Raw genomic sequence first — 14374 nt, 5'->3', positions numbered from 1 at the left:
CTGTAAAATAATGTGTACCAACACAAAGTTTAATGATTATTTCAGAAAACAAAATGTTTTTTTGCCCACAAACAAACAAAAACAACACAAAAGTGTCTGTTTGCAGAGTTTTTAGTACATATTATAGCAGAGTGGACTCTTTGCAGACACATAAACAACAAGTCTGATTGAAAAATATTCAGATATAAAAATGCCTTTTCTGATTAAATTGTAGTGGGTGTGTTGAATCCCTCAGTCGGGCCCCATACAGTCACATAGACGTTCTGAGTGCCTGCAAGTCTGCACTCAGAGCAGGATTACTGGTGCGCTACAGCAGATAGTGAAAGTAAAGTCGATGCTCCTTTTAAATGTTGTTTCAACTTCTGGGCAAGTGTTAGTCATATTGCTTTATTTTGTTCTTCTGGGCTGCACTTTCAGCTGTGTAAGGGGAAGAGGCACATCGCTGATTGAACATGAATTACTTTGTGACGAGCCTCACTTTCGCGACAGGGGAACGGGAGGTCACATACACTCATACACACACAAACGTACACAAACATTCACATACACACACAGGATCACGGTCAATAAAGATGGATTGTTCCGTGTAGGATTATATCAAGCATCGTTGCTTCCTTACTGTTTACTACTGCCGTAACCTGTAACTGACATCTCCGCCATGTTTAATTGAGGGAATATGCTACCAGCGATGGATGGCTGTAGTATTAAAATATGGATTGTTAGCCAAATTTATATCCTTTATATTGTATGTCGTCTATATTTTTCAAGCCTACTGGTAACACAACCTGCTAGCAAGAAAATTGTCTACAGTCGAGCATGGTGCTGGTAGCGTTATGTTCCGGGGATGCACAAGGGCTGGTGGCACTGAAAAGCTGCGGTTCATTGAGGGGAAACAAGAATTCCAACGTGGTACTGCGATATTGGCAGTTTTCCGACATGATAAGGTGCCTAAACACACATCAAGAATGACAGGTGCCTTGCGAAGGAAGGTGATGGTGTGCTCCTCCACACCTGCACCCCACTTTGGGCATCCTCACGGAAAAGGAAGGTGGCTGGAGGAGCACGAGATGTCTAACATCCATCAGAAAAATCTTTGGCAGTTTGTGTTCATTTCTACTCTTCTGTGATCGTTTAGGTCGATTCAGAGGCAACCTCTCAGGCAAGAGAGTGGACTTCTCGGGCAGAACCGTCATTTCCCCCGACCCCAACCTGAGAATCGACGAAGTAGCCGTGCCCATACACGTGGCCAAAATCCTCACCTACCCAGAGAGGGTAAACACTGTGTCTTGAGCTGCGATAGTTGCACCTTTTCTGTCTTGAATCCTGAATTTGTCACACTGTCTGAAAAGGTCAACAAAGCCAACATTGAGCTGATGAGGAAGCTTGTTCGCAACGGTCCCGATGTTCACCCCGGCGCCAACTTCCTCCAGTCGTTTAAAAGCGAAATAAAGAGGTACGCAGTACAGTCTCGCTACTTTGTCATGAGCCGTTCGCCCCCAATATCGTTAAATTTCCATCAGGTTCTTGAAATATGGAAACCGGGAGAAGATTTCCCAGGAGTTGCGCTTCGGCGACCTGGTGGAAAGGCACATGATCGACGGAGACATCGTCTTGTTCAATCGACAGCCCTCGCTGCACAAACTCAGCATCATGGCGCACATTGTAAGTTTTCGCCTGGGTCTCTTATTAACCTACTCAGTGGCCTAGTGGTTAGAGTGTCCGCCCTGAGATCGGTAGGTTGGGTCAAATGCAGAGGACAGATTTCACCACACCTAGTGTGTGTGTGACTATTATTGGTACTTTAACTTTAACTTAATTAATGCTGGGTCAAAAAACACTAGTGGCTGTAGGCAACATCCCTATTTTATTGATGATATAATGCGTAGTCAGCATTCAGAATTTCAACCTACGCATGAGCTTTAAAATGTTGCTAATCCGAGTGAAAACTCATTACCTGTTCCGATTCACCACATCCGCAATATCAACGCTGAAAGACCAGTGTTTCTTTACCAATTTTATAACACTGGGTCGGTTGCTGCTGTGTAAAGGAATGTTTCCTTTACACATTCTAATGCACTTCAAATCATTTGTTTTTAAACCAGTCATTGCGTCTATCCAATCTAAATTGTGGTTTGAACATTTATGGCATACAATTAATATGGCACCAGTTAACATATTTTTACACTTTACCCACCATCGTTAAGATGCCTGTGCTGTTAATAGCGTTTTTAATGGTGACAGTTTTTACTCTGAAACAAGGGGCATCCCGATGCAATATTGATTATGGTCCCATATCTGCGAAAAAAATAAAAAAACAAGAATCAGGATGATATCTGCTTGCATCTATAAAGCTGTGATATAAGCACTTCGATACAAGCAGTCCAGCAGCGGGTTTACTTGTGCAAAGCTCGACAGCCAACATCTAAATCAGTGGTTCTTAACCTGGGTTCGATTGAACCCTAGGGGTTCGGTGAGTCGGGCTCAGGGGTTCGGCGGAGGTCAAGACACACCCGACTCATCGTGTAGATAAAAACTTCTCCCTATCGGCGTATTACGGATACGGCAACAGCAGAAGTCACACTGAAATGTAGGCGTGTAATTTGTTGTGAGTTTATGCACTGTGTTGGTTTTGTTCTTTGAACAAGGTGATGTTCATGCACGGTTCATTTTGTGCACCAGTAAAAAAACATGGTAACACTTTAGTATGGGGAACATATTCACCATTAATTAGTTGTTTATTAACATGCAAATTAGTAACATATTGGCTCTTAACTAGTCATTATTAAGTACTTATTAATGCCTTATTCGGCATGGCCTTATTATAACCCTAAACTTCTAACCCTAACCCTAACCAAATAACTCTAAATTAAGTCTTTGTTACTTAGAATATGTTCCCCTAGTGTCCAAAACACTCTAAATTAAGTCTTGTTACTTAGAATATGTTCCCCATACTAAAGTGTTACCAAAAACATATAACTTTGTCTTGAATTTGAAAATAAACAACAGTTAATTTTCACTAAAGAAGGGTTCAGTGAATACGCATATGAAACTGGTGGGGTTCGGTACCTCCAACAAGGTTAAGAACCACTGATCTAAATATTCTGAAAGTTTGATCAGTCATTTACAAAAGGTACACATGGTAGACTACAGGAATAGGAGATAGCTACACAACAGCTAAGCACACAAGCTAAACATATAAATATAAATAAGTGTCCTTAATTGAACAATATTGCCGTCTAAAACATTTTAGTCAATATAAGCAAGTATATTATTTACACATAAGAAGTCTCCAAGGCAGACGCGTATTAGAAAGTATCCAGTAACAAATGTTTCCGCATAATTCAACTTCCTGCATCATTCCCTTAATTTATTGAATGATTATGACCACTAGATGTCGCCAAAACACAAGTTATCACTCCATGTCAAAAGCGTCTGTCATAAGTAGAGATGTCCGATGATATCGGCCGTCCGATATTATCGGCCGATATATGCTTTAAAATGTAATATCGGAAATTATCGGTATCGGTTTTTTATTATCGGTATTGTTTTTTTTTGTTTGTTTGTTTTTTTTTTTTTTTTTAAATTAAATCAACATAAAAAACACAAGATACACTTACAATTAGTGCACCAACCCAAAAAACCTCCCTCCCCTCATTCACACAAAAGGGTTGTTTCTTTCTGTTATTAATATTCTGGTTCCTACATTATATATCAATATATACCAATACATTCTGCAAGGGATACAGTCCGTAAGCACACATGATTGTGCGTGCTGCTGGTCCACTATTTTCATTCATTACTAGTTTCTATGTAACTGTTTTTATATTGTTGTACTTTCTTTTTTTATTCAAGAAAATGTTTTTAATTTATTTATCTTATTTTACTAATTTTTAAAAAAAGTACCTTATCTTCACCATACCTGGTTGTCCAAATTAGGCATAATAATGTGTTAATTCCACGACTGCATATATCTGTTGATATCGGTATCGGTAATTAAAGAGTTGGACAATATCGGAATATCGGATATCGGCAAAAAGCCATTATCGGACATCCCTAGTCATAAGGTTAGTGTTTTCACACATTAGTGTTCTTGAAGTAACTCCACTTGATCAAACCTTTTCTAACATTTCACACAACAAAATAATTAAAGTATGTACCAATATTCCTACTGCTATTGTAACTGATTAATATCAGTATTGCCCAACACTCAGGCTCCAATATCGGTATCGTATCGGAAGTGAAATTGTTACTATATCTGTAACAAAGGAATTACTATTTTATATTGTTTCCACTTTAGATATAAAAAGCGCGCTTCGTTTTCATCTTTCTGGCAGGCCAGAGTCAAACCTCACAGGACGTTCCGCTTCAACGAGTGTGTTTGCACGCCGTACAACGCTGACTTTGACGGAGACGAAATGAATCTCCACCTGCCTCAGACGGAGGAGGCCAAAGCCGAAGCACTGGTCCTAATGGGGGTATGTCTGTATATGTTTCCCCATTGTGCTCTTCCTCAAGTCCTTTGTCCAATGCTGCACCATTATGTTCCAGACCAAAGCCAATCTGGTAACTCCAAGGAACGGTGAACCTCTGATTGCTGCTATTCAGGACTTTCTGACAGGTATTGATAATGTCCTGCAAGAAAACTGCAACAAGCGTTAATGGCATGTTTCTACCTCCTAGCCGGCTACCTCTTGACTTTAAAGGACACTTTCTTTGACCGAGCCAAAACTTGCCAGATAGTCGCCTCAATCCTTGTGGGCAAAGACGAAAGAATAAAGATCTCTCTCCCGCGCCCGGCTATAGTGAAGGTACACGGCAGATGTGTGCAGGTCAGGACTTGTAACTGTGAAACCAATGCTCCATTGTGTCCTCCAGCCCATGTCTCTGTGGACGGGCAAGCAGATATTCAGCCTCATCCTGAAGCCAAGCAAGGATTGCCTTGTCAAGGCCAACCTGCGCACCAAGGGCAAGCAGTATTGCGGCAAGGGGGAGGATCTCTGCCACAACGACTCATGTGAGCATAAAATGTGTCCTACTTTCACTCTCTTGTTCCGTTCTAAATGTCAATCATCTCCAGTCGTGGTCATCCACAACAGCGAGCTGATGTGCGGCAGCCTGGACAAGAGCACCTTGGGCTCGGGCTCCAAGAACAACATCTTCTACATCCTGCTGAGAGACTGGGGTCAGATGGAGGCCGCAGACGCCATGTCCCGCCTCGCAAGACTCGCCCCCGTCTATCTTTGTACGTCACATTCCCTTCCCTACAATGCTTGAGGGGGACATATAATGATTTTACTCGACATTTAAACTACATTTTTTTAAGGGCCGACACCGATTATTAGTAGTCAAGGAGGCTCATAACGGATATTTAGAGCCGATATTCATTTGCTATAAACATGTCAGTCAGTAGGGCTGGACCAGGTGTCGGCAACCTTTTGCATGAAAAGAGCCATTTGGGCCCGTTTCAACCAGATCAAAACCCACTTGGAGCCACAAAATCTATTTGATAACACTAATAACGTTAATGCTGCATATGCAGTTTCCGTTAAGGTATTGTCACGCTACGTACCTATCTTGTTCTCCCCACCACCTGACAATTAGTCAAATGAAATATGTTGTGGTATTTAATCGAATCACAAAACATGAAACTCACCGCGCTCCTTTATCGAACCCATGCTCCGAGTGTTGCGGACAGACTCTTCTCGAGCAGACGCCATCGCTGCAGTCGTGAAAACAAATAAGACAGCAAAGAATTCAGGCAAGGCAAGGCAACTTTATTTATATAGCACGTTTACAACAATTTTTAAATAGGACCAAAGTGCTTTACAGGTTAAAAAGCATATAGCAAAAAAAACAAAAACAAACAAAGAACATAAACAATGAATGAGCTAAACAAGATAGTGCAAAAGCAATACGGTAAAAGGGTTCGAATAAAAAAGTAAAATTATTATTATTAATTTAGGATTTGATAGGTGAGCAGAGTAGACGTACTGTACAAGTGACCAGCGCTGCAGTAGGGAGAGTAAGGGACGGGGGGAGGAGGGTGGGCGTAGCTGCGTGAGAGCTGCAGTAAATAAAAATAAAAAAAGGGAACTTTTCTCATCCAGGGCATATAGGGTCGCGCTTGAGCAGTGATTATCTACTTCACAAATATTTTTTTTTCTATACAAGATACTGGTATCATATGTGTGTATATCATATCTGCTGATGTAGTTATGTTGTAGTTGGGGAAAAAAGCAGATACTAATATCTGTTAAAATGGCAAATATCCTTGACGATAATCGGTCGTTCTCTTATAAAAACCACTTCCTTGCGGTCCAGATAATATGTATTGGATATGCTTTGGTGTAAATTCTGCACTACCGTCACTTTTATGACTCGTTATCTGAGTTTGTCTGCGCAATTCTGGAGGCGTTCTCAGATTGCAAATGAAACCACAGCCCTCCCTCTCCAGTATAATAATTTATCTTTTTAAATGTACACTTTTTAAATATATATGTTAATATATATTGCAGTCGTCCACGCAATTTTTTTTCCCAGACATGTTCGAAAATATACTTTATAAACATTAGATTTACACGGTCACAACATTAGGTACACCTGCACACTCGCCAGTCGGCATTAAAATAGTTGTTTTTACCAGCATATATGTCGCACTTTGGTGTTGTTATGCACAAGCCATGATTAGATAAAAATATTTAAAACTTTTTTCTTTTTTCCTCAAAACAGACCAGAGTCCTCCAAAACTGCATGCTAGCTCACAGCCAAATGCATGAACCTCATGATTTGATGCTTTGGCATTGTTTAACACGAGTATCTAACAATTTAACAACAATAATAAGTCAGAAAAGACAATATTTATCATAGGTCTCTCTCAAGGAACATACACTACCGTTTAAAAGTTTAGGGTCACCCAAACGATTTTGTGGAATAACCTTCATTTCTAAGAACAAGAATAGACTGTCGAGTTTCAGATGAAAGTTATCTTTTTCTGGCCATTTTGAGCGTTTAATTGACCCCACAAATGTGATGCTCCAGAAACTCAATCTGCTCAAAGGAAGGTCAGTTTTGTAGCTTCTATAACGAGCTAAACTGTTTTCAGATGTGTGAACATGATTGCACAAGGGTTTTCTAATCATCAATTAGCCTTCTGAGCCAATGAGCAAACACATTGTACCATTAGAACACTGGAGTGATAGTTGCTGGAAATGGGCCTCTATACACCTATGTAGATATTGCACCAAAAACCAGACATTTGCAGCTAGAATAGTCATTTACCACATTAGCAATGTATAGAGTGTATTTCTTGAAAGTTAAGACTAGTTTAAAGTTATCTTCATTGAAAAGTACAGTGCTTTTCCTTCAAAAATAAGGACATTTCAATGTGACCCCAAACTTCTGAACGGTAGTGTATATTCTCTGCTATTTTCCTTGGTCTTCATATTTTTTTTTAAATCTCTATGACTTCCAGCTAATCGTGGCTTTTCCATCGGTATTGGAGATGTGACACCTGGTCAGGGTCTGCTGAAGGCCAAGCAGGACCTTCTGGATGACGGCTATCACAAGTGTGATGAATACATCGAAGCACTGAAGACGGGCAAACTTCAGCAGCAGCCGGGCTGTACAGCTGAGGAGACCTTGGAGGTAAATAAACATGTTTGCATGGAACCTAATTCATCATTCAGCTGTATGGAGGGTATTATATAGCAAGTAGAAATGCAGAGCAAATCGTCACTTCTTTTCAAGTTTCAGAGTTTTTATTGACAGTAAGTGGGAGTCGTGTCTTCACAAGATGAAAGACGTTAACTTGTTAGGTGCCTGCCCTTGTGGCACTGCTCACCACCCGTAAATCTTGATGTGAGTTTAGATCAAGGGATGTTGTGAGTTTGTGAACCCCTTTGTGATTAGGGCTATGTAATTAAACTGTGATTGATTATTGAACCCGAGCAAATTTTTTTTTGTTTCTGGCGTACTACCAGAATGATTTCCCCTGATGTTTACCGTGACTGAAGAATGTGCTTTTTGGGGTTCGGGGGGTTTTAGCATCTATAAGCGGGTTAGTGATACTGGGACATTATCATCTTTAGGGATAGGTACACAATTCGGTTCTTTTTTTTATAGTGACCGACAAAATGTTGTAGTTACCAATTTATGTCCAATCAAACGGTACCGTATTTTCATACTTTTGTTGCTTGTGACTCTGGACCGGCTCAAACGCTTGGCGGGCAAACAGGTGTATTCATAGTAGAGTGCCTCAGGGTCAGGGGTGTTCAAACTTTTTCCACTTAGGGCCGCAAGGAAAAATCCATGGATGCCGGGGCCGATTTTGACATTTTTCGTTTTCAAAACCTGTATATTAAAAAACAAAAACATAAAAAACATCCTGCATGTTAACTTTGTGTTGCTAGCCTTAATACTTCAACTATTTTCCAATACGTTATACCTGTTGTCTTTTTTTTTCAATTTTCCATTCCAACAAAACAAGCACGTCTGGTAGAAAGTGCTCAAAAGTATTGATTTTCCGCACTATAAGGCGCACCGGATTATAAGGCGCACCTATGCATCCATTAGATGGAGCTGCGCTAAAGGGAATGTCAACAAAACAGTCAGATAGGTCAGTCAAACTTTATTAATAGATTACAAACCAGCGTTCTGACAACTCTGTTCACTCCCAAAATGAATAAACCGCTGTTCTATTATTTTCCCCGAGGTAAAGTCAGTGACGTGGTGTTTTGTTTATCTTTTAACAACAGTTAGGTATAACAGTAGTGCAACATTTACATCAAATAGTGGATGGGAACTTTTCCCTTATTCAATAAACACATAAAAAACAGTGATACTGTTACGGTAAATCAAACGTTAGTGCAATCACAATATAGTAACACTCGAAGTAGTGCAGAGCAATTACAATATATCAATAACTCAACAACACAACACACAAAATAAACATGTAAAGCTCACTTTATGAAGTTATTCCTCATCCACGAATCCCTCGAATTCTTCTTCTTCAGTGTCCGAATTAAACAGTTGGGCGGATACGGCATCCAACATTCCCGGCTCCGTCTCGTCAAAGTCGTCATTAATCGAGTCAGTGTCGCTGCTGCTCTATTCCCGTGTTCTACTGCGTGACTGATCGTCTTAAGTTTAAACTCTGCGTCGTAAGCGTGTCTCTTAATAGGAGCCATTTTAAGGTCTTTACATAAACAAACAAATGGAAATCAAAACGGCACGCCTCGCGCAGTCATATATCCCAGCATGCACCGCGCGCTTCTTCTTCTTCTTCGGTAGGCAGCCGTCCCCGTGGAAGAAGAAGAAGCGTGCGGTGCATGCTGGGATATACTGTATGACTGGGGGAAAATGAAGTTGGCAACTGCTTACCGTAGAAGAAGAAGCGCTTCTTCTTCTATGGGGGAAAAAGAAGTTGGCGGCTGTTTACCGTAGTTGCGAGACCTAAACTTTATGAAAAAGAAGTTTAGGTTTGTTGTGGCTCAATATTGGTCCATATATAAGGCGCACCGGATTATAAGGCGCACTGTCAGCTTTTGACAACATTGGAGGTTTTTAGGTGCGCCGTATGTGCGGAAAATACGGTAACGCTCAATTTTTTAAAAAGTGCACTAACTCAATGCTAATTTACATCAGACCTGAAATATACAGTAGAGGCCAAAAGTTTGGACACATCTTCTCATTTCAATGCGTTTTCTTTAATTTCAAGACTATTTACCTTGTAGACTGTCACTGAAGGCATCAAAACTATGACACCTGTGAAGTGAAAACCATTCCAGGTGACTACCTCTTGAAGCTCATCGAGAGAATGCCAAGAGTGTGCAAAGCAGTAATCAGAGGAAAAGGTTGGCTGTTTTGAAGAAACTAGAATATAAAACATGTTTTCAGTTATTTCACCTTTTTTTGTTAAATACATAACTCCACATGTGTTCATTCATAGTTTTGATGCCTTCAATGACAATCTACAATGTAAATAGTCATGAAAATAAAGAAAACACATTGAATAAGAAGGTGTGTCCAAACTTTTGGCCTGTACTGTACATGCTACTGATTAGCAATAGCGATTTTACATGGCAATTTCAACACTACCAAATTTTGTGACTTGTCAATCCGTGGTGGAATATTGTATGTTTATTCTATGTGGGGAATTAGCACGCCGCCATGTTGTGTTGAGTGCAGCAGTGCCTGAATGAGATGCCGCGCCCGCGTGGCAGGCTGAGAAAGGTGGTTGGGAAATGTCTAAAAAAAAAATGTGTGGGCCTTGCATCAGAGTTATGTATAGAGAATGGACAATCCAGTTTTAAGCGATCTCCTTAACGATTGGTCAAGAAGCACCCGCGTGACTACAGGGCGCCATGTTACATACCAGTTTGAAGCCACTGCACTTCCCTGATTATACATTTCTTTTAATTAAAAAGAGTGTTTGCCGAGTAAACATGTTCTGTTGTACGGCATGAGGATGCGGCCCTCGCAAAAAATGCAAGACGTAATTGCATACTTTCCCCGCAACCCAGAAAAGAGAAAAATAGGAGACGTGAAGGTTCGCCGGGAAAGCTTTAGAGCTAATAAAAACAGTTTCTTGTGCGAGGTTAGCCACGCATACATACACATGGGAAACGTGGCATATCGCACTCTCAGTTACTGTGAATTCGCACTCTCAGTTACAGTGAATTAATACCCTTTGCCTGACAAAACATTGCTTCAACATTGCACATTTTGTGCATGTGTCACCAATAATCCAAACTAAACTAATACATATTACAGTAAAAAGAAGCATTAGTTCAATATTTAATGGTGATAATGAAATTTAGGAATACATGACTTGCCATAGCAAAACCTATAAAAAATATTTACAAAAGTAAAAGCATAGGCATATATAGCACAGTGAAGCCACACAGTTTATTGGAGGCAGACACCACAGTTGACATACCGTATTTTTCGGACTATAAATCGCTCCGTAGTATAAGTCGCACCGGCCGAAAATGCATAATAAAGAAGGAAAAAACATATATAAGTCGCACTGGAGTATAAGTCGCATTTTTGGGGGAAATGTATTCGATAAAACCCAACAACAAGAATAGACATTTGAAAGGCAATTTAAAATAAATAAAGAATAGTGAACAACAGGCTGAATAAGTGTACGTTATATGAGGCATAAATAACCAACTGAGAACGTGCCTGGTATGTTAACGTAACATATTATGGTAAGAGTCATTCAAATAACTATAACATATAGAACATGCTATACGTTTACCAAACTATCTGTCACTCCTAATCGCTAAATCCCATGAAATCTTATACGTCTAGTCTCTTACGTGAATGAGATAAATAATATTGTTTGATATTTTACAGTAATGTTTTAATAATTTCAAACATAAGTCGCTCCTGAGTATAAGTCGCACCCTCAGCCAAACTATGAAAAAAACTGCGACTTATAGTCGGAAAAATACAGTACTTTACACAAAAGTCATAATTTCTTATAATTGTTCGTTCAAAGCTAATGAGGATTTTGGCGGCAGAATGTTAGAGGGCCGCTGGTCACTGACGCAAAATTGCCCTAAATTCTTATTTTATACACTACTTTCACAAAATAAAAGCATGTTTCATTGTACGTTTGTAAGGTGGAGTTGTGTGTTTTTTTTTCATCAGGAAAACTAACATCAGAACAACTCAATTGCAGCTTCCACACACGTCTTAGGTACCAAACATGGCGCCTCTCGTTTTGTCCATACTCTCTTTATACTCGACTCTGGCTCGCACAGGGCGCCATTGAAGCAAGAACTGCCAATGTTTTGTCAGTCACTGTTCACCAATAGCAAATCATCATTTTAATGAACTGGGGAGAATTTCTTTGAATGTCAATGTTGTTGTTTTTTTATCAAGAGGATTGTCCCTGACATTCACGATAATTTATTAAAGCAGTGTTTTTTAATGTGGGCCACTTTAGGATGGAAGCACTGCATGACAAACAATCTGGGAGGTTTTATAACGGGTGAGTGTGTACTTACTGACGTCCAGTAATCACACAGAAGCAGATATCCTTTTAATGTCAAGTTTATTCTGTTTATTTTGAGTATTTTCTTAATTAATCGCTGCTGACATTCATCAATGTTTAGTCCTGTTGAGGAAAACAAAGGAGTGTGTAATAGAGAAGAAAGCAATAAAGCATGGCTATTATTAAAGCATGAATACTATTATTTAAAGTTTGCTTTTTCCCTGTTTTTTGTGGGGGTTCTTTTTTTCAGGCCCTCATCCTCAGAGAGCTGTCGGTCATCCGAGACCGAGCCGGCAGCGCCTGCCTGAGGGAGCTGGACAAGAGCAACAGTCCCCTGATTATGGCTCTGTGCGGCTCTAAAGGCAAGTCCGTCTGGTGTACAACAAGTACTATACAATGCATGCGCAAGTTTTTGTCATTTTTTATTGTCCCCTTTGGTACCCATGATTTCTACAGAATGCGAAACGACAGCAAAACGTAGCCGCTACGTAAACCCCACGGCCATCCTGCAATCCCCACCCGCGTTCTGTTGCGGCTCCGTGCTGCGGAATAGCCCAGACTTTTACAAGATCTTGCGAATCCGTGCATATTCACATGATTAAGTAAACACTGAAGTAAACACCTCGGAACGTCTCAAGCTTTGCCGTACAACAACACCCACCGGCGGGCGTGTCTCTGACGCCATTGACTTGACTAGTGGAAAAGACAACAGTTTTGCCTTGCAGAACGACAACTCTACTTTTTTGTAGCATGCAACAGCACAACAGTAACATCATGCCCGACAAGCTTTGTATACACATTAGGGATGTAACGGTAAATGGTTTAACTGCGGTAAAATTCCAGATGGTTAGTAATATGGTTTAAATTTGTAATTATTGAAAAACTGTCATTTATTAATGCATTTTAGGCAACACTGTTAATTTCCTGCAGCGCCGGCAAATGCTCACTAGCAAACATGGCGGAAAGCAACTCCACGCCCTTGCTCCGGAGATGTTCACTCTGAGTAAACGGAGCCGATCGCTATTTATCTTGCTTCACTTCCGTAGTGTTGAGTTTCAACATGCGTTTAGGAGCGCACTGCTGTTATTAGACGGCGTGGACATACTGTAATTGGAGACAGGCAAATTCGTCCCACACTAAAAGCATTTTCTCAATACAGCGTCCTTCGCTCAGCTGCTCTCACTGAGAGTTAATGATGTGAAGATGTATATATTCGTATATATGTTAGATTTTTTTTATAGCTATATTAGTCTATTTATACCGGCATTGTCCTTTCCATCCTTACACTTTCCACCATTGTAACTGAGCTACTGTTTTGAACAATTTCCCTTGTGGATCATTAAAGTTTGTCTAAGTCTAAGTCTAAACATGCAGCAGGCATGTGTAGGGAACGTTGCTACAACTACTTTATAAAGTCTTGCCATTTGACTCTGATTACATTGAACACATATTTATTAAAAAATAACCAAATAACAATATCTTATGATAAATATAATAAAAATATTTAGCATTACAAAATAACATCTGGTACAACAACACAAATATACCACAACATACAGCAAAGGGTGCAAAAAAGCCCGGCTTCGTCGCGTGAAGGGGCCTACTAATTTTTGGTTGTGTTTTTCGCTCCATTTGCTGAATGGCGATAGACGATATAAATCTCGATGTTTTTTTCGTAAAGTAAAAACAAAACACAAAACAGTCCTAGTTACCTGAGATACTAAGTATGTCATTATTATGACTTAGTAAGTCAATATTTTGACTTAGTAACTTACTAAGTCAAAATAATAACAAAATAATGACTTACTAAGTCAAAATAATGACTTACTATGTCAAATTAATGACTTACTGTAAGTAAGTGTTTGCAATAAGTGTTTGAAAAAAACATTTAAAAGTGGGGCCACATGCTGACATATGCTCAACTCATCATGCTTAATTTATTACAGCATTTGGGAAGCCTGTAGTTGATTTTTATTATGTAAATGTTATATTTTTATCAACATGTGATAGCAGGGACCCTGCCATTCAAAACTAGGCTGCTACATTACTAATGATTAATGTAACTATAGCTGAAAAAATTGTGCAATAGGAGAGACTATCCATCCCTGAACACCATGGAGTTCATGTAGGCTTTATGATGCAGTTACATTATTATATAAACTATCAGAGACATCTTCAGGAAACTCTTCACCTACTACTTTGAAAATAAACCCAATGTTTCCTTGGAGCTACAGTGGTGTTAAAATAATTTTGCAGCTTTCAGAAAAGACCATATGTATGCAGGGCGCCCCATAACACGCATTAAAGTCATTCAATGCTTGGTTAGGCCATGCTGTTGTATAAGAGAAATGTGGAGCTACATTTTTGCTTTGG

The 14374-nt window shown here is 39.7% G+C and overlaps 1 protein-coding gene across 1 annotated transcript in view; it reads left to right on the top strand.

Moving 5' to 3' along the window:
* polr3a (polymerase (RNA) III (DNA directed) polypeptide A) overlaps positions 1-14374 on the top strand; it is a 64899-nt gene that overhangs the window by 12515 nt on the left and 38010 nt on the right. Inside the window, exons 8-17 of the mRNA XM_062055498.1 lie at positions 1136-1272; positions 1350-1453; positions 1521-1662; positions 4335-4475; positions 4549-4618; positions 4681-4808; positions 4876-5014; positions 5078-5242; positions 7472-7644; positions 12252-12363. Coding sequence (XP_061911482.1) covers positions 1136-1272; positions 1350-1453; positions 1521-1662; positions 4335-4475; positions 4549-4618; positions 4681-4808; positions 4876-5014; positions 5078-5242; positions 7472-7644; positions 12252-12363 — 1311 coding nt within the window. The remainder of the gene's footprint in view (positions 1-1135; positions 1273-1349; positions 1454-1520; positions 1663-4334; positions 4476-4548; positions 4619-4680; positions 4809-4875; positions 5015-5077; positions 5243-7471; positions 7645-12251; positions 12364-14374) is intronic.

The sequence above is a fragment of the Entelurus aequoreus genome, linkage group LG08 (genome assembly GCF_033978785.1).
Source record: "Entelurus aequoreus isolate RoL-2023_Sb linkage group LG08, RoL_Eaeq_v1.1, whole genome shotgun sequence".
NCBI classification, from domain to species: Eukaryota; Metazoa; Chordata; class Actinopteri; order Syngnathiformes; family Syngnathidae; genus Entelurus; species Entelurus aequoreus.
Note: the sequence above shows the minus strand (reverse complement) of the source record. Positions and strands in the feature narration are given on the sequence as shown.